Raw genomic sequence first — 23,839 nt, 5'->3', positions numbered from 1 at the left:
TATGTGCGTTTCTGTTTGGCCTTATAGTAGTAAGCTCCTGCAGGAGCTCAGGCAAGAGGCTGCGTGCTGTCTGGGATTGCTCTGTGGCGCCCTCAGTTATGAAGCCGAGAGAATCTTCAAGTGGATGTTCCTCAAGCTCAGTGTGTCCACAAAGGATGAGGTGAAGCTGCTGTACCTGGTGGCAGTGTACAAAGCACTTGAAGCAGCAGGGGAGAAGGCGGCTTTTTCAGCTGTAATGCAGGTATTTATTCAGCTTATTTTTCTCTTCTATTACACTTAAAATCAATTTCTGTGACTGAAAAGTTTTACCGTTTTGTCATTCAGCTGGTGATGAGCAGCCTTCAGTCTATCTTGGAGAACTTGGACACACCGGAATTGTTGTGCCAAAGTGTGAAGTGTATTTTGCTGGTGGCCCGTTGTTATCCACACATATTCAGCACCAACTTCAGAGTAAGAAGGACAGGCAGTCTTAACTTTAGTGCAAAAATATGAAAGCAACAAATTTGTAAATGAACGGCTGTTTTTGTTTTCCAGGACACAGTGGATATCCTAGTAGGTTGGCATATAGATCACACACAGAAGCAGTCTCTTACTCAACAAGTGTCTGGTAAGATTTCTTTTATATTTAGTTTCATTTCCCCTTTATGGGAAATAACCTGTCTAACCTGTCTCAATCTATCTTTCTAGGCTGGTTACAGAGTCTGGAGCAGTTTTGGGTGGCAGATTTGGCCTTCTCAACCACACTGTTGGGTCAGTTTTTGGAAGATATGGAGGCATATGCTGAGGTAAAGGAAACTTTTTAATTGATTTCCCATTGTCCCTTAATTATGAGATGTCTGATGTTCTAATACTCTTTTCTTCATAGGATTTGAGTCATGTTGTATCTGGAGAATCAGGAGACGAGGACATTCCCCCTCCCACAGTATCCCTTCCAAAACTGGCAGCCCTGTTGAGAGTTTTTAGCACTGTTGTGCACAGTATTGGTGAACGATTCAACCCCATCCGAGGGCCTCCTATCACAGAAGCATATGTCACTGATGTTAGTGTTCAATGCGCATTAACTCAGTTTCAATTATCTGCGTTACTGCAATACATAGATCATCTAAGATAAATTGCTGTCATTTGTAAATAAACTCTTTTTAGCATGTTGAGAGTACACGCACAATCCTTTACTGATCTGACGTAAATTGTTTTCTCGCTCACAGGTTTTGAACCGTGTTTTGGCGTGTGTCACCACAGCCAAGCAGGTGTACTTCTCAGAGGCGGTGGTGACAGCAGGGAACGAGTGTGTGTCTGTCCTGCTGGTGAGCGTGGACTTGGGCAGCCTGCTGATTGATGCTGTAATCACTTATGGCCTAGACCAGCTGGACAGCTGCCAGTGCTGCGGACCAGAATACAGCATGTCCGTCCTCACGCTGCTTACACTGGTAGGACTTGACTCGATTAATCCAATAATCAATAGAATTGATGGGCTTCATGTAAATATTGTTCACAGGTCACACTTTGGCCTCTCTACAGTTGGTTTCCTGTGATTTTTAAAATGATCGCACATTTAATCAATTTTTGTTTGGGTGGTTGTAGATTGTTGACCAGATAAACACCAAACTCCCAGCTGCTTTTGTGGAAAAGTTGTTGGCCCCAAATTCTCAACTATTAGAGCTGCGCTTCCACCGAGAGAGAGAGGTAGGATCAGTTGTATACGGTTGTATAAATTCGTCAAACTGCATTGAGTTAAAGCATTTTAAATGGATTTTGTGTCACAGGTGATGGCAGCAGCCCACGGAGTGTATCATGCTGTTCTGAGCCTGAAAAACATCCCTATCCTGGAGGCAGCATATAAACTGGTCCTGGGCGAGATGGGCTGTGCGCTGAACAGTTTGCTGAGCCCTCTGAGTTTGTCTGCCGCCTGTCCTCACATACAACATCCTGCTTTCAGCCAGCTGCAGTTCAGCCCAGAGAGAGCTGAGTTTATCCTCATCTTCAACCTCAGTGCTCTCACCACCATTGGCAACACCAAGAACTCCCTCATCGGGGTCAGCATGAATTCAAACAGTTTTTCTCCAATTCTTAAACAGTCCATTATTATCAGTTCTGTTTTGAGATGCTGTCTGTAACTTTGACACTATTATTATCAGTTCTGTGAAAGCAGTTTTCTTGCAGCCATACAAGCAAATGTGTAAAAGTCCTAATGGCACTTATCTTTTATGTGTGTTACAGATGTGGGCTTTGTCCCCTACTGTGTTTGCCCTGCTCAGTCAGAATCTGGTTGTAGTTCACTCTGATTTGGCGTTTCATCACCCTGCTGTCCAGTATGCAGTGCTTTACACTCTCTACTCTCACTGCACCAGGTAACAATGCAACTTTTACTTACTAAAAATGTACAGTGTTTCCAGAGTCATGGTTTCCAGACCGGAAAAATCATGACTATACATATTATTGTTATTATATAATATAATTATACACTGCTTTTTTGGGGTCAGTAATATTTTTTTTTATTAAAGAAATCAAATTTAATTCAGCAATAATGCATAAAATTGATCGCAAAGACTTTTATAATGCTGCAAATGATTTCCATGATGTTCTTTGCAATATTTGACTATTACTTTTCTTACTGTATTTATTTAAATCAAATAAATGCTTAAAATAAGCATAAGTCTTTAATAAAAAAAGACCCCAAACTCTTGATTGGAAATGTATTTATAACGTTTCTTTAAGGCGAGACACTACAGGTGAATAGGGTACAATTTTAAAATAATAGATATCACCATGAAACTTCCTCAGTTGATTACTTACACAAGTTCATAAAAAAATGTATTACAAGTTTTTGAAATTTGTATGTTTAATTATGCAAATTCTGCATTATCTCATTAAATATGCACACTTTTGCATATATTTTCGGTAGATAGATCTGAACATATGATAAAGCCAGGTGCAAAATTCTTTTTTCATTTTGTTTACACACAAGATACAAAAAGATGTTCAGAGGGATTTCAGGATATATGCTTTCATTACCTAGGAAATCAAAATATACTGTCCATAGCCTTAAAAAAATCGATTTTCGACATATATTTTGGATTAAAATGTCACATAAATCAGGCCAGGAATGATTTATTAACAAATCCCTCTGAACATATCTTCAGAATACTGCTAAGTTTATAACTGGAAAATTTGGTGTACATCGGTGCTTCATAGGCTGATGTGTTTATACTGGAGAATGACAAACTCATTTTGAGAAAAAGGCATTTAAAGATTTGTAATGTAAAAAATCATACTTTTTTAGTGGAAACAACTATTTACTGACACAATATCTTATTAATTCATTAGCAACAACATTACAAACCACCTAAATCACATCAAAACTTATACAGGGTCCCCGCGGATCCTTAAAAGGTCTTAAATTCGATATTTAAAATTTAAGGCCTTAAAAAGTCTTAAAGTCTTATTTTTACTTATGAAAAGTCTTATTTTTACCTATGAAAGGTCTTAAATTTTAGATGACACTTTGACGACGTATCTAAATGCTTTCCAAATGAAAACTATCTAATTAGCGTACGTATTATTTTTATTATTAATCTATCTTTGTGGATTTGCTTGTTCACGTGACAATTCGCGTCATTTACGGCAGCGTATTAGCCTGCGTCTGTCTCCTGCACGCGAGAGAGGAGAGGATAAGAGAACGAGTAAATGTCAGTTCAAGTAAGTTCATTCTTTGAGCTTAGAATTGTCTATGAACTATGATGATATTGTAATCATTGTTTAAACTACGTACGAGGCACTGTGAGTTCGAGCTGACATCACGTTTGTCTCTCATGCTTGCTTTCACTGCGTGATGTGTCAGTGCAGAATAGATATGTCCCCAAATGAGTTTTTGTCTTATTATATTTAAATCATGTTGTTATATTAGAATATCACGTTTTCCTGTGCACAATTGCAAATGTGCTATTTATTTTATACAACAGTTAAATTAACAATAAAGTTAACATTGTGTGTTACTTTTTATAATGGCAATATTGTTTGTTTCCCCCTTTATTTCGCAGACGAGAATTTCATAATGAAACTGTAGTCCAACAGACAGCGATTCTTTTTTTTAAAAACTGAAATCCGCGTTTTGAACGAATCATTTGATTCAATGAATGAATCGGCCGTTTGAACAAATCGGTTGAATAAAACTCCAACAACTCGCTTATTAAGACAGTGACTTACTGCCACCTACTGGCGGGTTTAGTTGCATATTTAAAGTACCCTTTAATTAAAATGTTAAAATTATAAATAATTTCATATTTAAATATTGAATAGCTTTATTTATGCAATTGCAAATTAAGTGTAAATATAGTAATGACAGTTCGGATGCCGCTTCTGTGTCACCTCTGCACTGCAAGGATGGTTTTTAATTTAATTTAATTTGACAGTGGTACGGTCTTATTCTAATAGAATTTAATTTGAATGTTAGAATTTGACATAAAAGGTGATGCATACCTCTAAATACGTTTAGAAATAATTTCCATATTTAGGTAAAAATGCCCCTGGAAATCATTTTAAGGCGGCAAATATTGCCCCTTAATTTTTTTTATTTCAGTCACTACTGTGAACTGACCACTGCATAGATAGAATATGTTAAATATGAATATCTTTGCGAGTCTGCTGTCAACAACAGGCCTAAACCAGCCATGGTACCAGTACAAAATCAGTAAAATATCATCTAATTATTATCAACAAAACTTTGAAAATATCGAGATATATTTTTGTTAATATTGCAAACCCCTAATGTACGGTATTAATTTTGATTTCTTCAGGTCTTAAAAAGGTCTTAAAAAGCCTTAAATTTGACTTTAAAAAATGTGCAGATACCCTGTTATAAACACAGCATTTATGGCCTTCAACTGAGCAGAAAAACAGTCAAAAACACACATCTATATGTCAGAGCGCGTCACGAGATGCATCTGAACGAATCACGTTGTCAGAAATTGACATCAGCCAATGAGATTTCGCTTTTACAGTTAAATGCCCATTGTACTTTCACGATTGGTTGCTGATTAAAAGGAAATGACCATATTTGGATCCGACAGCATTGTACAGAAGAGAGAGAGCTTTTCAGACGTGTGCGTGATTAAAGGAAGAACACCGAGATCGCGGAGCAGCGCGTTGATTTAGAACGCCAACTTTTGTTGAATTTCAGAGAAATCTACAGACGCAAATAAACAAAGTGTAGTAAAATAAAGACCTAAATGTGTATTTTGGACTTTTTTTCACTACAAGTCTGAAAGAAGACATGTTATTGAAGACAAATAGCCCAAAATCTCAAAATTGACCCGTGAAAAAAAACAACTATGTTTTTGCCTGCCGTGTCTCGCCTTAAGGGTTGGTTATCATTTGAATTTTAGCGATTACGTTTCTGCTTTTTGAATTCTGTATGGTAAAAACATTGTCTAACATTTATATCAAACTTTTATTCCGTGACTTTTGTTGCAGCTGATTTCCAAGAACAAATATTAGCAGTCTAAAGAATACTTAACATTTCCTATGGTTTTAACAAAAATACCACTGCAAAAACAACGGGACTATCTAATATAAATTTCAAACATTATTAAAGATAAGTTACCAGAAATAAAATAACAAATTGGCAATAGCACAAATAAATACAACTGAACAAAGTTGAGGTACAGAAATTGTAATCAAATGTAAAATAACACTGCATAGATTTCCTTTTATATATAAAATACAGATACATTCTTATTAAAGTTACAAAAGTTAAGATCAGTGATATTTTCTTTAGTTTTTCTTTTATTAGCATAAAGTGACAGCAGCCTAATAATCCTGGTACTAGGGTTGCACCGAAATTAAGTTTCTGGACCTAAACAAATTTAGGTGGCACTTGGCTGAAAACTGAAAATAAATGATCTATTATTAAATAAGTCTAAACAACAAAACTGAGTTGTACAAACATTTAAATTGCACATAAGGCAGTTTTTATATAAAATTTTATATTACAGAATTGGTTCTACTCCAGTTTGTTGGTGAAATATTAAAATTGAAATGGCAATAAGCTGTAATAACTTGTTTTTGTGATTTTGATTTATTCAAACATAACCTGTAAGTGATGTCATCACTATTTAATGTAAGTACAAATATTATGGATGCACCGAAATGAAAATTCTGCGCTGAAACTCAAAATTTTGGATGCACTTGGCCAAAATGTCACAATGTCCTCGTCTCCTGATTCTCCAGATACAACATGACTCAAATCCTATGAAGAAAAGAGTATTAGAACATCAGACATCTCATAATTAAGGGACAATGGGAAATCAATTGAAAAGTTTACTTTACCTCCTCAGCATATGCCTCCATATCTTCCAAAAACTGACCCAACAGTGTGGTTGAGAAGGCCAAATCTGCCACCCAAAACTGCTCCAGACTCTGTAACCAGCCTAAAAAAATAGAGACAGGTTATTTCCCAAAAAGGGGAAATGAAAAAAAAAAAAAAAAAGTGATTTCTTATTTTAGTTTTTTTTGTATAATTGTATTATTATTAAATTAATTAATTAAATTCAATAATTGAATTACTCTGAATTAAACAAATCCAAGCCAATAAAACAACCACGCTTTTATTTCAAGTAACACAAAAATTGGACAAAAAATAGGCCTATATTAAATATCAATATATTATTCTTGATACAGTTCTATGCAGCAGAATCAGTTTATATATAAAGTAGTCCTTTTTAAAGCTTTTATTATCAGAGCATGTGAGCAGATAGCAGGGAGCTGATCAGTGATCAAGAGGGTAGCGTCATTTTACCAGCACTGCCCAGCATGACTATACACACACCATGTTACAGCACAGTAGGGCTATTGCAAACAGAAATCCAGAGAAATTTCATGTCGGCACGTTTTTTAGCGGACTTTGAGCATGGTACATGCTTTTAGGCCGTGAGCGACTGAGCAGAGGGTGCAACACACACACGGAGGTTGCAGCGGAACATTGAGCAGAACGTGCTGCGAACACGGAGTAGAGAGCACAGCGCACACACAGCGGAACACGCTTCGAAAAGCATGTTTTGTGACTTCGGTAGCACAGCCGCTCGCAAAGTCACAAAACATGCTGAGCCAGAGTGAAACCTGATTGCTGAACACGGAGGGGTGGGGCGGCATATTTTCGGCTTATATTTTCTGCCTCTATTCTCTTTTCAGCAGCTGAAATTTCGGTACATCCCTAAAAAATATAATGAATATGTAATAGTGCATATATTTAGCAAAATGCTCTTCTTTAGTTGTTGAACATTGAATAGATTTCTTGAGGTAAATGTAACGTTAAAGGATAATTCTGGTATTTAACACCTTGAGTCTATATTGTAGTTTGTTTTGGATGAACAAGAGTGGTGGACAACATTTTTTTGACAATGGTTCCTCTCTCGAGTTTCTGACTAATAGAATTGGCCATGGACCCATTTAACATTGGAGTCAATGGGCATGTCCGAAAAGGTCATTAAAACAGCCAATAATGTTCGTTTACAAAACTGTTAAACTCACCGAGTGGTTAGTGGTGTTCGTTGATTATTATAAACAATATATCGTCACAATATATGATTCCAATCCGTTTATTTTGCTATAGTCAGGGAACTACACTAACCTTTTCCACTGGTGGCACTTGCGCTACTAACTTTTTCAGTTATTGGCGCAAAACATGATTTGGTCGCACAAATTATTTATAGTAAGCCGCTCTGGATAATAATGAACAATAATGAAACTGTATTGCATACAGATGTGCTTTTTATTTTACTTTCCATCTTTTAAACCACATGCCGCCTTGTTTTCTTTAACATTGGTTGGGATAGATTTACTGCAGTAGAAAATACAGTACACAATGTGCTAAATTAATTTCTTTTGGATTTCAACATGCTATGGTTGCCACAGATGGGCAGACTCCTGAACTCTTAAAATAAAATAAATATAATCCATAAAATAATAATAGATTTTCAGCAGCTATTGACTATTCAGTATTAAAGATAATGCAAAAATGCATGTCTACTTCACAATTAAGTGAAATATAATAAGCCACAAATAAGGCTATATTATAAGCTACGTTGAACTTAGCCTAATTATCAATTCAGATTCCTCACTTGCTCGGTTTGCTTGACGCCGAAATGCAGTAGGGAGTGCTGCTGCGTCACGGGATATGTACATGTCTATACATTTCGCGTGCTTCATACTGTCATATTGTGAAGCTTCAATTTACATGGACACTTATAATCGGATTGAAGGCTCAATCGGACTAAAAACATCTTCATGTAAACACCTTAATCGATCGGATTGAGCTCGATCCGAATGCATTTTCGATCGGATTGAAAGGGGTGGTTTATTCCTTTTGTAATGCGATCGAGAGAACATGTCAACACTTGATCGGATTGAAAACCGAAACTGAAAGGACTGCGCGTACAATGACGTATGACGCGCGGAACGAGCTGTTCTTCCTGTTGAATAAAGTGTCATATAAATGAGTGTCCCGTCATTCTAAAATTCTAATTTCACTCAGCGCCTGTGAAGTGAAGCAGGACAACGTCCCACTAATTGTTTTGGATTCTCATCCACAGACGACTGGTTTTGGCCGCGGGGAGGGGCATTTTTACTGCGTGATAAATATAAGCAGCACGGCAAAACGGTTCAATGCTCAATGTCTCCAAATCATGACCAGAGACGGATTAATATTACGTCTGCCGTTTAAAACAAATAAAGAGCCAATAGAGGAGAATGGTTATGCGGGAAACGTGTGACATAAACGCGCACATCAACCCGATTACTTTACTTTGTGTTGAATGCTCAGAGCACGTTATAAAACGTATTCTTAAAATACACATTTCTGTTTTAATAAATGCTCATAGTAAATCATAGCATATTGCCTAAAACATAAGGTAGGAACAAAAATAATCAGTGATACATTTGCGACCCATTAAAAATTAGGGTCGCAATGGCATTTCAAAAGGTCGCATATGCGACCATTTTGGTCGCAGTGTAGTTCCCTGCTATAGTGGAACTATTTTTTCAGACACTTCACAACCGTGTAACTTCCGCTCAATATTTGAATCTGAAGCGTTAGCACCATAGATATTATATTTGTCGTCTATGGTTAGCACACTCCCGACCACTTGATGGCGATAACCGATGTTTATGTCTCGCGGGACACTCACGGTCACAGTCGAGTTCAACTTCATATTGCACTGGTCAGTGGTCACGTCTTTCAATATGGTTAGAATTTGTGCGGTCAAAAACTGCGGTAAAGTTCCTAAAAAGCTAGCCTTATGAGAAACGGAAGCGAGCAAAAAGACTACATCGACCAAATGTAAACAGCCCCCTTTCCGTTTCCGGTAGCGCATTTATATTAACAAGCACTCAGTCCTTCAACAGAATTCAATGGGATTTTACAAAATGAGGAATAAAACACGACAGAAACTGTATTTCGCAACACTTTTTGTTTCTGGAACATCAACTAACATCACTAATCACTCGGTGAGTTGCACAGTTTTGAAAACTAATGTTAAAGGTTGTTTTAATGACATTTTCGGACATGGCTATTGACTCCAATGTTAAATGGGTCCATGGCCAATTCTTTTATAGTCAAAAACTCGAGAGAGGAACCATTGTCAAAAAAATGTTGTCCACCACTCTTGTTCATCCAAAACAAACTACAATATAGACTCAAGGTGTTAAATACCGGAATTATCGTTTAATTGACATTGCATAGCCAACAAGCTGTTTTATGCCATTTATTGAAGTCTTTGCAATTATTGAATGGATGGCTCTCTACAAATGTTTAGTAATGTTCATGCTGCGCATCAACAGAAAACAGCACAGACTAAAAGATTTTTGATTTAAGAAACCATATCATTACATCTTAAAATCTGGAAATTAATATGGTCATTCCAGAGCTAGTGTCCACACAGCTGACATGTTTAACTGTTGAAGCTTATCAACTTTGTGTGCACAAAATAGACACTGAATGCAGTCAAAATGTGCCATCGGAGAAGCGCTAGTTAAAATGTGCACAAGAATCGATAAGCAGAATCGAAAATTGTATTTTATTACAAGTATCTGATTCCAGATCGGGGATCGATTTTCGATTCCTAACCTTTTTTTTTTTTGTAATTATTTTATTATATAAATACTCTTAACCATGCATCACAAGTCAGTTCACTAGTAAATCATTCTGAATTGAAAATATTTTTTAAAAAACCTTAACAAATTTACTGGTCAAAAAGCAAAAAGTGTTTAGCAAGTGGCAGTGTGGTTTCATGATCTATACAATGTTACATGGGTGCATCATAGATTGTAAGTGTACATAACACTTTCAAAGAACTGTCACTGCAGGCGTGATTACTGATAGACTGCTCCCTTTCTCTCTATATTTCTCCCAAGACATGATCACTTCATCTCAAGCAGCCTGAGCTCCTCGTCTCCATCCCTTTTTGACGGTGCCGTCATCAGCACAGTTACCACGGCAACCAAAAGGCATTTCAGTACACTCCTTAATTTGCTGGGTATGCTGCTCAGTAAGGATCATCTCAACCCTGAGGCGAGGTACAGAGCACACTGCCTGGCTATAATGAGCCTTGTGATTAATTTATCTGAACCACTGGCTCTCACAGCTGTTATAATAATTTTTACAGTGAATTGCTCCTTTCCTTTTCATTTTAATTATTTTAAAAAGAAAATTAAATTCCTTGTCTGCATATGGCAACAGTTTAGTATTTTAGTTTAGAATTGTTAGAAAATGTAAGAATATACAGTGGGGTCCAAAAATGCTAAGCAGAAGTGTTTTCAATATTCAAATTCAATTTAAAAAAAATCGTTCTCTTAATTTTGTTTTAAATCATAATTTCAGTGAAAACCTTTACACAAGTTGAAAGATTTCTTTGTATTTGGGATGTATCATCCTTTAATCTCTTTTAGCTAGCGTGTTTTGTATTCATTTTACTCTGTATTATGATGTTTTTCTGATTCCTTAAAACTTTAATTAGATTTGTAATCACAGATTTTGAGTATGGTTTTGGACCATACAATTTCCTTGTATTACCATAAGACCATAATGATTATTTGTCTTTTTTTACCACCCATTTTTAGGCGGCTGTTACTCACCTGGTCTTTAGAGGTGTCTTTGATGATGAAGAAATCTGAAACTTATTCCCCTCTGTTCTCACTCCCATCCTTCCTCAAATTCTGCAAAGGGTTACTGGCAAATTGTGAGTTAATATACCTATTATTATTTTTTCATTGAGTTCACGGGGGGGGGGTAAACAAATAATGGTTTAAGAAAAGAATAATCTGGTGACCAAGTGAATGTACATTTACATGTTGCTATTCCTCTGTGTAGCCTTGAATGAAGACCCCAGCATATGTCTTCAGGCATGTAACAGTCTCCAGGTTCTGTCGTCTTCCTTGACCACAGAGCTTTCCCAGAGGTAATCACACATTCTCGGCACTGTCTTCCTGCAGGAACACTCATTAGTGCTGCAACTTTTCCCTCTGCTCTTGTCTGATCAGCACTGGTTCTGTCGCCTCTTTCTGTGCAGGTGTGTGGACGTGTGCCGAGTGCAGCTTGTCCACTCAGCAGTCCGACTCCGGCAGGCCTTTGGGAAATTGCTTCGATCTGTTCCCATGCACATCGCCTTGAGGTTCGCCAGACTTCTTTTCATCTGCATCTAATCCACACAATAGAAACCTGGGGGAGGATAAATAAAAACCTACCTTGTAGTTTTATCTCCAGCTGTAGTTGATATGATGGTAATTGTCAGCTTGTCTCCCAGCAGTGCCCGTAGTCACTCTGAGATTAAGGAGATTTCTTTGGCCATCCGCCGACACATGAGCAAAGTGCCTAGCAACACATTCCACCCACAGGACTTCTCTGACCTCATTGGGTTTATTCTGTATGGAACGGTCCACCGTGGAGGGTGAGTAGGCAGTCAGGATGTCAGCGCACAGCCACTGGTGGCATGATTTCATTTCTTCATTCTCACCTTTTTGAGAACACATGGGTACATGTTTGTTCATTTGAATACATTTTATATTTGTTATTGGAACTTATTAAACCCTGTAAGATGATTCACAGCTAAAATAAAATCAGTTTGTGCAGGTGCTGGGAGTTGTCTTATTCTGAATTGTTTAAAAAGTAGGCCTATTCATCCTTTAATTTGCAGAAAGGAGCCCTGGTTGGAGAGACTGTACCACAGCTGTCAGCGGCTGGAGAAGAAAGACTCTGCCATGGTGCCTCGTGCCCTGCTGAAGACTGAAGCAGTGCTGTGGCAGTGGGCGGTGTGGGAGGCAGCTCAGTTCACTGTTCTCTCTAAACTCCGTACCCCTCTGGGACGAGCCCAGGATACTTTCCAGACCATAGAGGGTTAGTGAACTGTCGCTTTTCCAATAAATCTTGGAATGGTTTTCGGATTAAAGGAATAGTCAATCTTGTTGAAATTCTGACACTATTCACTCACCATATGTCATTCAAAATCTGAATCTGACTGTATGTTTTGAAGACCGTGCCCGTCCCTCAATTCCATGTGATTTTAATTGCAATTGTGTAATGACCAGTCTCCCCAAACATTTTTAAAAAATGATTATAAAGTATTAAATCTGGAATACATTATGGGTAACTTAGTAGTTTGTGACCTGATACTTGATTTCTTTTTCTTTTGGGTTATGAGTGCACAGCATCATTAGGCTGCATTTATTTGATCAAAGTTCAGTAATTGAAAATTAATGTTTTATCTTAATGTAATTTATTCCTGTGATGGCAAAGCTGGGTATTTAGCATCATTACTCCAGTCTTCAGTGTCTCATGATTCTTCAGAAATCATTTTAATATGCCCAGGAAACATTTATTATCAATGTTGAAAACGGTTGTGCTGCCTAATATATTTGTGTACCATGACACATTTTTTAGGATTAAATTTATGAATAGAAAGTTCAAAAGAACAGCATTTATTTAAAATATAATTTTTGGTAACCTTTGTAAATGACTTAACTGTCACTTATAATTTATTGTCCTTGCTGAAATAAAAAGTAATAATTTATTTAAAATCTTACTGACCTTAAACTTATAAATTGTGTTGTGTCATGTGTGAGCATCAACATTTTGTCCCCTGTGCTGGTGTAGGTATGATCCGCAGCCTGGCGGCTCATAGTCTGAACACAGAGCAGGAGTTGAGTCACTGGAGTGGAGGAGAGAGTGATGAGGGTCACCACACCAATCAGCTCCGCCTGGCTCTACTTCTGCAGTTCCTAGAGAACCTGGAGAAACTCATGTACAATGCTTATGAAGGCTGCGCTAGTGCTCTCACTGCACCACCAAAGGTCTGTCTTCTGTATATAGACAGCTAGCCTTGATGTTAACACTGTGGAGTTCTAGCTTATTTCATGTTTTTATTTGTTAAATTTTTTCTCGCTCTCCTTATTTAGGGCATCAGAACGTTTTTCTACACAAACAGACAGACGTGCCAGGACTGGCTTACCAGAATTCGTTTGGCACTGATGAGAGTGGGCCTTCTCTCAGGTCAGCCAGCAGTCACGGTCCGTCATGGCTTTGACCTGCTCACTGAGATCAAGAACAGCAGTGCACAGGTAAGACTTAAACCAGTGATGTTCAACAGAGGGTACAACAAAAAAACTGAACAAATAAAAATATGAATTAAATACAATCTTAAGTTAACTTTTAGATGTTTCATTGTCCTTCACACGTAATACATTTAAAATTTTGCAAATATATGACTGAAACGTTGATGGTCTCAGATTTTAAACTGTTATCCTATGTCTTCCCAACACTGCTCCTTCTTGAGGTGTCAATCATTGTAAGCCACTGGCTCTTGACATTTTGAATTGTAATAACCAAAAGCCTTACTTCATAGTCTTTGCTCTGTGTTTTGTCCTGTAGGGTCCAGAAATGGAGGTGCCAGTCACCATGTTGGTGGAGGCGTTGTGTGAGCTGAGATGCCCTGAGGCCATACAAGGTCTGGCAGCCTGGAGTCTGGCCAACACTGGCAAGAGTCTGGGCTGGCTGGGCTCAGTGGCACTGCAAGCAGAGGGAAAGTAAGTGTTTTGTCTTCTAAAAAAATAATTAACCCAGTTTTTACCATACAAATTTGTCTAGTTGCTCTGTTCTCATCAAATGTTGATGTTGCTTTGTTCCCAAGGTTTGAAAAGGCAGCATTAGAGTACCAAGAACAGCTGTGTGCAGTCACAGGGATGGACTGCTCCATTAAAGGCTTTGATCGCTCCCTGTTAAAACTCACTGGCACCAACACCTCCAGCCCTAAACACACCACCAGTGGTAAGGAGTTTACACGCATCACATAAGTTAAATTAATAGGGGTTGGAGGGAATTTATTCACATATGAATCGCAATTATATCTTCTACCGATTTAAGTTGAACCATTGCACATCTCCAAGAAGCAGTGTTTCGTTAATGAATTATGTTTTTGAATATAACGTTTCAATTAATTCAAAAAAGAAATTGTGCGCACATCTAAAAAACTTCTGGCAGGTGCATGATCAAATGAAGCATCAAATTCAAAATAAACAAGAATCGGCACACTGCCACTTGTTTATTTTGAATTTGATGCTCCCCCAAGGGCCCGATGAAGACCCTTTGTTGTTAAGAAACGTTGTTTATTTTAATACATCTTTGGCAGCAGAAGTGGCAGTGTGCCGATTCTTGTTTATTTTGAACGATTCAATGAGCCAATGATGACTTGCTTTGTTTCTAAATGAATGAGCCGTATGAATGAATACATATAATAAGGTTATAAAAATGAATCGCTATCATCCAGAAATGAAAGATGTGAAACAAACTTCTAGAAATGTATTTTTGTACAATGTATTTTTACTATATTGAATCAGGAATCGAATCAGGAGATTCCAAAAGATTCGCATCCCTAATCTTCATTGATATCTGAAGTTGTTGACCCCTTATCTATTTTAAGATGTTTCTGATTGTATCTGTCCTGGCTGTTTTAATAGGAGAGGGAAGAAAAACTGTGTTGTTAAAGTCCAGTGAGTGTTCTCCAGAGGTGCTGAACTTCCTGGCTAATAAGGCCTGTGCGTGTTACGTTGCCTTGAGCGACTGGGAGTCCGTGCAGGAGTGGCAGGCCAGCATGATGAACCTCAAAAAGAACAACAGCAGTTCCAGTGTCAATCTCAAGACAGACTTTAACTATATCAGGTGTGAAGCAGCAGAACTCTTGACTCTGAATTAACTTCTCCTGACTTTGGGTATGCGAGTTGTTCATTTAAATGATTGTTTTGGTCTGTCTGTCCTCTAGAGCTCTGAGCAGGTTTGAGGAGGGGGATTTTGCAGGGTGTCGTGCCCAACTGGAGCTGCTCCCCGGGGAGGATTATGGCCTTCTCAACTCTACAACTAAAGACAAGATTGGTAAGAACACAGCTTATACTGTCAAGTCATCTTCATTTATATAGCGCTTTTAACAATGTAGATTATTTCAAAGCGGCTTTACAGTTATAAACGGATAATTTAAGGTAACAGAGATTGTTTTGGCTTTATAGTGGTTCTTGAATAAAGATATTTTCCAGCTAAAGTTAGTTTGGATTGATTCACTTCCGTCGCAACGATCATTAGTTATTAAATTAGAGGCCGCTAAGACGACACCGTTCTCTCTACACAGACTTTAAACGCGAACCTGTGAGAAACGCTGATGGCACTCACGTGCACATTAATAATTAATTCTATAGTTATGCGCATTTGAATATACAGTGCTGGTCAGAATTATTTGCCCCCTTGGTAAATATGATCAATGAAAGGTTAGATTTTTGCAATATTTTAAATATATCATCAAAAGGATTAACAATGCAGATTTATTTTTTACAGCCATCTTTGAAGTAAAATAATTGAAAGTGGGGGGAAATCACATTATGAAATAAATGTTTTTCTCCAAAACATGTTGGGAACAATTATTTGCCCCCTTTTATTAAATATTTTTGCAACCTCCTTTTCCCAAGACAAACAGCTCTGTCCTATAATGCCTGTTTGGAGAACACCTGACAAGAGATCAGAGACCATTCCTCCATTCAGAATCTCTCCAGATCTTTCAGATTCCCAGATCCATGTTGGTGCTTCTTCTCTTCAGTTCAGCCCACTCATTTTCTATAGGGTTCAGGCCAGGGACTGGGATGGCCATTGCAGATCTTGGTTTTGTGCTCAGTGACCCATTTTTGTTTTGATTTTGATATTTGTTTTTGGATCACTGTCCTGTTGGAAGATCCAAACATGGCCGTTATAAGATTTTCTAGCACAGTCTGTTAGATTTTTTTTATCTGTTGGTATTTGATCCAATCCATGATGCCATGTATCTGAACAAGATATCCAGGACCTCTGGTAGAAAATTAGGCCCACGGCATTAAAGATAGAGCAAAGTATTTCATTTTACACATGGGGTACTATGTGCACCAAACCCATCTTAAGTGTTTGCTGCCAAAAAAAGCTTTTTTTTTTTTTTTTCATTTACGTGAGGATGATTTTTTTTCCAATAATTTGGAAAGTTTTTTTCAGAATTTAGAAGTAGGAAATTACTAGTCATCCAATTTTTTTAATCGGCTATGCATTCCGTTAATTTTGTGAATTGGTAGGTTTCGTTAGGTTTTAAAGAAATATACAGCTGAGTATCGTCTGCATAACAGTGAAAGCTAATTCCATGTTTACTAATGATATCTCCTAATGGTAGCATGTACAGAGTGAACAGCAGTGGTCCTAGTACTGAGCCTTGTGGTATGCCATACTGAACTTGTGATCGATAAGACATCTCTTCATTTACTGCTACAAACTGATAACCGAAATCAGATAAGTAGGATTTAAACCGTGCTAGTGCAATTCCACTAATGCCAACATAATGTTCGAGTCTATTTATTGACCACAATATTCTTTGTCAAATGCAGCACTAAGATCGAGTAACACCAATAGAGAGATACAACCACGATCGGATGATAAGAGCAAATCATTTGTGACTCTAACGAGAGCTGTCTCTGTACTATGGTACGGTCTAAATCCGGACTGAAAATCCTCGCAGATATCATTTCTTTCTAGAAAGGAACATGGTTGTGAGGATACTGCTTTTTCTAGTATCTTTGACAGAAAAGGCAGATTCGAGATCGGCCTGCAATTGACTAATTTTGTATAATCAAGTTGCAGCTTTTTAACAAGCGGTTTAATTCACTATCCACAGTCATGGAAAACCAAGACATTTTTGGGAAAAGACATGGCAATAAAAAAAAATCTGTTGGTAATTTTTGTTGTTATCATTTTTTCCCACTAGAAATTGCTGTTTGTAAGGAGGATCTTCATAAAATCCTTTTAATCTTGATCCATTTGTTTTCCATTGGTCAGAACATGTGCAATCAATTTTTATGATCCGCTTCATGAATAGGAATTATTTAGCTATGAATTAATGGTCTTTTGTTTTGACAGACTTGAAGAGGCTTCTTCCTGCTGTGTTGAGTCCAGACCCATCAGAACTCCAGAAGGCCATTGAGGTACAGCTCCTCAGAAGTGCTGTGGGAACCATCACCGCAACCAATCACGAACAGGACCAGAAGGTTCTTGCGTCTTCTGAGTAAGTACATATTTCTACAGTAAATTTTCCTACAAGTTTTGAGTGTTAATTGATGATGGCAGTTCTACTCTTTGGTATTCATTTTCAGCACCCTGGTGAAGTACCTGAAGCAGACGGGTCGCATCTCTCTGGGTCCGCTGCGTCTCTCCACTCTCACCCTGTCTGACTCCTTGCCTACCCTCAGCACTCTGCAGCTGCACTGTGCCAACTCTCTAGAGAACTCCCTCTGTAACCAGCACCCCGAGGTTTGAGCCGCCGCCACAACTTAAGCAATTTGCAAATACATTATCACTTGCTAATTTCCCTTTTAAAAAATCCCTGTTCTTTGTTTTCTTTCTGTAGGACTGTCTTATTCCACTCTTTAGTGAAGCTTTGACCACCTGCAAGCAGCAGGATGTTCAGCCATGGCTGCATGCTCTCCGATACACCACTTTCCAGCGGCAGCTCTTCCAAAAACTCAAAGGTAAGCTCTCCATCTCTTATGTATAAGTATGATTTATGAATTTGAAGTCTCGTTTAAGCGTAACAGTTATTGTAAAAGTGGGTTTATCACTTAAAATTGTATCATATTATATCTACTCTTTAAACAGTATTATGGTAAAAATGGAACACTATGCCGACAGTTTCTTACCTGTATGTGAAGGTGTTTTGCTTCGGTGGTTGGGCAGAACGGCAGTTTTTTAGTTTTTTCCCTCTCCGTTTAGCCTAAAAGACTGTTTGTAGTCAATTTCAAACAGGATAATCACAAACACAATTTTTTCCAGATTGTTCGTTGCGGCATTCTCTTCATATTTGAGCCTTTAGCCACTGCCTACAATGCGCTGGATCCTTTACTGGAAACCAAAAGTCAAAAGCTGTTATATATTGGCGCTTTTATATATTGTTCATCCAAAGCATCACTGACATTTGGATAAAAAAAAAAAAAAAGTTTAGAGAACCACTGCTCTAGTCAGGTAGCACTGATTTAAAAAGAAAATTGATTTTTACTGAATAGGCAGCCACGTTTTATTGAAAACCCATTTTGCCAGTGGTGAAGTGGTTGCCTTTAACTCTTCAATGATTCCTTTCAGGTTCCTCTGCTCCAGTGGACTCTCATCTGATGGAACTTTGTTTGACTGCGGTGAAATTTGCTCGTAAGCAAGGAAATATCGCCCTGGCCACTCGTCTGCTGAGCCTGTGCAGCAAGCCATCAGTGGACGACTTAGAAGGTCAGGACCTTGTGCAAAGCTTCAGGCAGCTGTCACTAGAAGGCACTGTTGGTGAGAAGTGGGGACCAGAGTTGGAGATCGAGAAGGCTAAAGTTCTGTTTGCTGCTGGTAAGTGTTTTTGAGTTGCATCTGATTTGGGCCAGTTTACTTGGTTGTGGTGTATTTCAGTCTGAATGTTTAAACTCTTCCCGTTCCCCGTTTAGGTCAGTCCGTATCAGCTATGGAAATGCTGAGCTCCTATGCACTTTCGTACTGTCACTCTGGTAAGTGCGAGCGTGCGGCATGTCGCTCTGTGCTCACTCTGTGCAAATGGCTTTTGGCTGACTGGAAAGATCTGACTCCACAACTTAAAATGGTGGTGAAGAGGAACTCTGGCTCTACTAGCCTCACAGCTCTCTCCAAAAGCATCTCTGGCCTGTTGGAGCTGCCACTGGAAGACCAGGGAATGCCACACATTACTACTGAGACTACAGGTAAGACAAAACACATCCAAATTATAAACTTTCACTCTATGATGGTTAAGCTTTGCAGTTAATCCGCGAATCGCATGTGTGCCGAACCGTGTGGCCTGACCCGTACGGATCACGGATCAACTGCGATCCGTTCCACCCCTAACCAAGATAAAACAATAATAAGGCTGTTTTATTTGGGTCATGAATGGTTAAGGACAAATATGATGATAGCATTGTTATTTACAGTGTGACTGTTGGTGTGTAGTAGTATTTAATTGGTGTTGTTTCTCTTTCATGATCACAAAGGTTTGTTTGTTTTGTCTACAGTCAGTGTTGGTGTTGGGGAGCCAGACTTTGTCCTTGGGCAGCTGTACCAGTTGTCAACTACTCAGGCTCCTGAAGTTGCGAAATCATGGGCAGCTCTAGCCAGCTGGGCATACAGATGGGGCAGGAAGGTTGTGGACAATGCCAGGTATTTTTAACTATGAAAAGTGTTAATATTAGTGGATAGAAAAAAATGGATGTGCTCATACTGATTTAAAAAAAAAAAAAAATTATTATTGTGTTTGTTCATAGTCAAGGAGAGGGGGTTCCTCTGCTCCTTGGAGAGAAGAAAGAAATAGAGGAGTTACTCCCAGCAGGCACCAGTGATGAAGACAAGGAAACAATTTTCGGCATTTTGGGTCAAGCCATGTGTCGCCCAGCAGGAATTCAGGTTATGGAGTTCACAGTTTGTACAAATTAGTCTAAATCAGTGGTAGTCAAACTGTGGTAACACTACACACTATGGAAATACAAAGTCTTATTTTAAAATATAAATGTATTTAAACGCAATACCTTTCAGAATGACTGTTTTCTAATGTAATATATTTTAAAATGTAATTAGAATTTTCAGCATCATTACTCCAGTCTTCAGTGTCACATGATCCTTCAGAAATCATTCTGAAATGATGATTTGCTGCTCAAGAAACATTTCCTATTATTTTCATCGTTTAAAACATTTGTGCTGCTTTGGAAAGCACACTGGCTTTGTGTATTCATGTGTTGTGTGCCTGCAGGATGAAGACATGGCCTTGCAGAATGAAGAGGATGAGGAGGACGACATGGTAGATGTGATCGGCCGACAGCTGTTGAGTGGTTGTCCGTGGCTGTCTGAGGTAGAGGAAACTGTGACTGACGGGCTGATCGGAGTGTGGAGGAGAGTGGTTGATCGAATCTTCAGCCTGTACCGGGTCTCATGCAGGGCATACTTCACCTTCCTCAAACTCAACGCTGGACAGGTCCGAGGATTCCTCCAATATTTATGCAGTGATTGGACAAATTTCTAAACCAGAAATTGATCACAAATTTCTTGGCGTCATCAGGTGCCCATAGATGAAGACGATCCTAAGCTGCTCCTGAACAACCTGAGCAGCAAACAGAGCAGTGATGACGTCATTGTCATGGCAACCCTCCGTCTGCTGCGCTTGCTGGTAAAGCATGCTGGGGAATTGAGAGAGGGTCTTGAGCACGGCCTGGCATCCACCCCCACTGCACCTTGGAGAGGTAAGAATATGGATATTCAATACAGTAATAAACGCCTTCCTTTATACATCATGTAGATTTTTATACTAGCATCAGATGGATTAAGCTGTCTGTTTTCTCGCTAGGTATCATACCTCAGTTATTCTCCAGATTAAATCACCCTGAGGCCTACATCCGACAGAGCATCTGCAGCCTGCTTTGCAGAGTGGCCCAAGATTCGCCCCACCTCATTCTCTACCCTGCCATTGTGGGATCTATATCTCTCGGCGGAGAGGCTCAGGCGGCAGGTACGTACTGTACTTCCAGGCAGGGGCATCCTGATTCCCTTGGGCTATTTGTCCACCATATGTCTCCATGGGGAACAAAATGTTCCTCCAAGCACTTTTCCATGTGAATATTGTGATTGTCTGGGAATAGTCTTCTGGTACAGACATGAATACTCGGAGACCAGCAATATCAGCCATGTCGTTATGAAAATATTTGGATATTGGAATGCTCAGGTGAGATGATGTGAAATTAGGAGAGCCTTTTGTGTGTGCCCTTTTGACACTGTCATTTGCTTGCTTTCATCACTTTAGTTTTTCTTTTTGTGCATTGGTTTAAGCTGAACAACCAATCAGAATGACCTCTCTCGCCGATTGCTTGACACAGATTCAACATTCTCAATCGGCAAAAACTGGACTGATAGACTTTCAACGACTGCTCAAATTAGATGCTGATGCGCTTCAGACCTGTCTGTTATTGACCGATGCGCTTCAGACCTGCCTGTTATTGGCTGAAGCGCTTCAGACCTGCCTGTTATTGGCTGAAGCGCTTCAGACCTGCCTGTTATTGGCTGAAGCGCTATAGTTTGAAAAGTGTCTGTCAAATGTCAGCTCACCCTGTTGCTCCGTCGGCACCTTTGTCAAAGTACTTTGTACTTTTGGTGAAAAATAACTGTAGTGAAGTTGAATTCTTTTTATTCCACTCAAGTAAAAGTACCACAATTTATTTATACTCAAAGTAGATTTAGAAAAAAAAAAAATATTTGCCTTATTTTTTATTAAAAATAAAAAAGTACTGTAACGAAAGTATTTGTAATTAGTTACTTTCCACTAGAGATTTACCAATATATCGGTTTACTGATATTTTTCCAGATATTTAAGCATTTTCACATAATCGGGTATTGGTTTTGTAATATCGGATTCACAATAAACGGTGCCGTCTTGTGGCCGTTTTGAGAATTCCGCCATTGCAGCACCGCGTCTGAGGAGAGACGAGACTACTGGGTGCACAGCACAGGTAAAGTAGGCTATATGTTAGCCTACTACTTGTTTTGCTTTAATTATTCAACTTTATTTAACATGAGATTTTAGACCAATGCCGGATATGTAGTTTATTTATGAAGCTTGGCGGCTCTTAAAAAAAACTCAGTCACGTAGCCTAATCCGTCGTGTCCTGTCTCAATAAAGACGTAACTTGACATTAATTAAATAAAACCGACATGAGTGAGTGCATGTTGGAAATAAAAGCGCCGAATTTAATTCTCTGTTGTATTTGCTCACCATTTGTCTCGTAAAAAAAGTTTTCATGTTGCTGCTGAGCACTCACTGGGTTGATGATCAGGAATGCTCAAGCACAGCCACTGCATGAAACTTTTTAACAAGATTCACTTGTTTATAACACCCTAATTTATATTAGCATTTACTACATAACCATTATTTTGCTAATACACATCTAAATAAATACAGCTCTGTGGAAATTAATGCATAGATATACAGCGCTTTGTCAGTAGGCGTTTCATGATCTAGACCGACAAAAACATGAATAATTCTGATAACATACTGGTTGAGAAATGCAATAATGTATGCTGTTTTGTTTGTTGCTTTCCTGACAATGTATTCTTCCAGCAAATATTATTGGTGTATAAATAAGTTATTTTTTTTTATACAGGAGGGAGTGATTGTTATAAATAAAATGGTTTGTTCAGTTGTGTTGTAATTGTGTCAAAAACAGAAGTATAACAATAAATAAATATATTTTCTGCATATCGGTTATCGGGCACATTAACATGCAAATAATTGTTATCGTTTTTTTTTTTTTTTTATCAATATCGGTCGATCACTACTTTTCACACACAGCCTTAAACATCCAATCAAACTTGCATATTCAAGTTTAGCCTCTTTGGAAAAACAAAATGTTTTCACCTCTGCCAGGTAATAAGCTGCCATCATCCCTGCCAACCCTGCTGGGGAACATGCAGGGAGAGGCTCTTTGTGGAGGTGGGAGTGAGGCGGGCAGTGGGCCGACTTCTCAGGAGAGCAACCGCGGGGAGGAGATGGTGATGTATTCTAGCGAGGACCAAGCCATGATGCAGGACTGCTACAGCAAGATTGTAGACAAGCTCTCCTCAGCCAACCCCACCATGGTGCTGCAGGTATTACAGAAAGGACTTTACTGTTCTGTAAGTGCGTGATTATGTTAAAGGCTATTGTGTAAGAGTTGTTATGTTGGTTCTTGTGTGTGCAGGTGCAGATGTTGGTGGGTGAGCTGAGGAGGGTCACTCTGCTCTGGGACGAGCTCTGGCTGGGGGTCTTGCAGCAGCAACACATGCATGTTTTGCGCAGGATTCAACAGCTGGAGGACGAGGTGAAAAGAGTTCAGAACAACAACACTCTGCGCAAGTGAGTCATGACCCTGGAAATCGATATAGAAGAAAATTCATTACTGAGCGTGACTTGCCTCTGAAAATTATTTAAAATCCTAATCCCTTTTTCTTTTTTGTGGTTGTTGTGTTTTAGGGATGAGAAGGTGGCTATTATGAGAGAGAAGCATTCTGCTCTGATGAAACCTGTGGTTTTTGCACTGGATCATGTACGCAGCATCACAGCTGCTCCAGCGGAGACGCCTCACGAAGCGTGGTTTCAGGAGACGTACGGAGAGTCCATCCACAATGCTCTAGAGAGACTTAGGAACCCTCTTAATCCAGCCAATCCTGCCAGCAGTTGGGTGCCCTTCAAACAGGTTAGGACAGCTGTGTGATCAAGAGTTCTGGTGGTATGAGGAAAGGCTGATA

General features: G+C 38.8%; 1 protein-coding gene across 2 annotated transcripts in view; it reads left to right on the top strand.

Annotated features, from left to right (window-relative positions):
• smg1 (SMG1 nonsense mediated mRNA decay associated PI3K related kinase) overlaps positions 1-23,839 on the top strand; it is a 45,035-nt gene that overhangs the window by 5,839 nt on the left and 15,357 nt on the right. The window contains exons 6-39 of one of the 2 annotated variants that reach the window (XM_079605400.1): positions 28-241; positions 325-450; positions 535-607; positions 688-785; positions 866-1,039; positions 1,206-1,427; positions 1,582-1,683; positions 1,764-2,033; positions 2,218-2,348; positions 10,405-10,566; positions 11,110-11,228; positions 11,360-11,447; positions 11,559-11,660; positions 11,796-11,936; positions 12,183-12,382; positions 13,139-13,335; positions 13,441-13,602; positions 13,913-14,067; positions 14,172-14,308; positions 14,998-15,199; positions 15,300-15,409; positions 17,456-17,600; positions 17,689-17,845; positions 17,943-18,063; positions 18,671-18,916; positions 19,012-19,281; positions 19,588-19,732; positions 19,837-19,975; positions 20,319-20,540; positions 20,625-20,805; positions 20,910-21,071; positions 22,980-23,200; positions 23,293-23,447; positions 23,565-23,787. In XM_079605400.1, coding sequence (XP_079461526.1) covers positions 28-241; positions 325-450; positions 535-607; positions 688-785; positions 866-1,039; positions 1,206-1,427; positions 1,582-1,683; positions 1,764-2,033; positions 2,218-2,348; positions 10,405-10,566; positions 11,110-11,228; positions 11,360-11,447; positions 11,559-11,660; positions 11,796-11,936; positions 12,183-12,382; positions 13,139-13,335; positions 13,441-13,602; positions 13,913-14,067; positions 14,172-14,308; positions 14,998-15,199; positions 15,300-15,409; positions 17,456-17,600; positions 17,689-17,845; positions 17,943-18,063; positions 18,671-18,916; positions 19,012-19,281; positions 19,588-19,732; positions 19,837-19,975; positions 20,319-20,540; positions 20,625-20,805; positions 20,910-21,071; positions 22,980-23,200; positions 23,293-23,447; positions 23,565-23,787 — 5,572 coding nt within the window. Of the gene's footprint in view, positions 1-27; positions 242-324; positions 451-534; positions 608-687; positions 786-865; positions 1,040-1,205; positions 1,428-1,581; positions 1,684-1,763; positions 2,034-2,217; positions 2,349-10,404; positions 10,567-11,109; positions 11,229-11,359; positions 11,448-11,558; positions 11,661-11,792; positions 11,937-12,182; positions 12,383-13,138; positions 13,336-13,440; positions 13,603-13,912; positions 14,068-14,171; positions 14,309-14,997; positions 15,200-15,299; positions 15,410-17,455; positions 17,601-17,688; positions 17,846-17,942; positions 18,064-18,670; positions 18,917-19,011; positions 19,282-19,587; positions 19,733-19,836; positions 19,976-20,318; positions 20,541-20,624; positions 20,806-20,909; positions 21,072-22,979; positions 23,201-23,292; positions 23,448-23,564; positions 23,788-23,839 lie in introns of both variants that reach the window. The other variant, XM_079605399.1, reaches the window with a different exon arrangement.

Source organism: Phoxinus phoxinus, assembly GCF_949152265.1.
Source record: "Phoxinus phoxinus genome assembly, chromosome: 1".
Lineage (NCBI taxonomy): Eukaryota > Metazoa > Chordata > Actinopteri > Cypriniformes > Leuciscidae > Phoxinus > Phoxinus phoxinus.
Note: the sequence above shows the minus strand (reverse complement) of the source record. Positions and strands in the feature narration are given on the sequence as shown.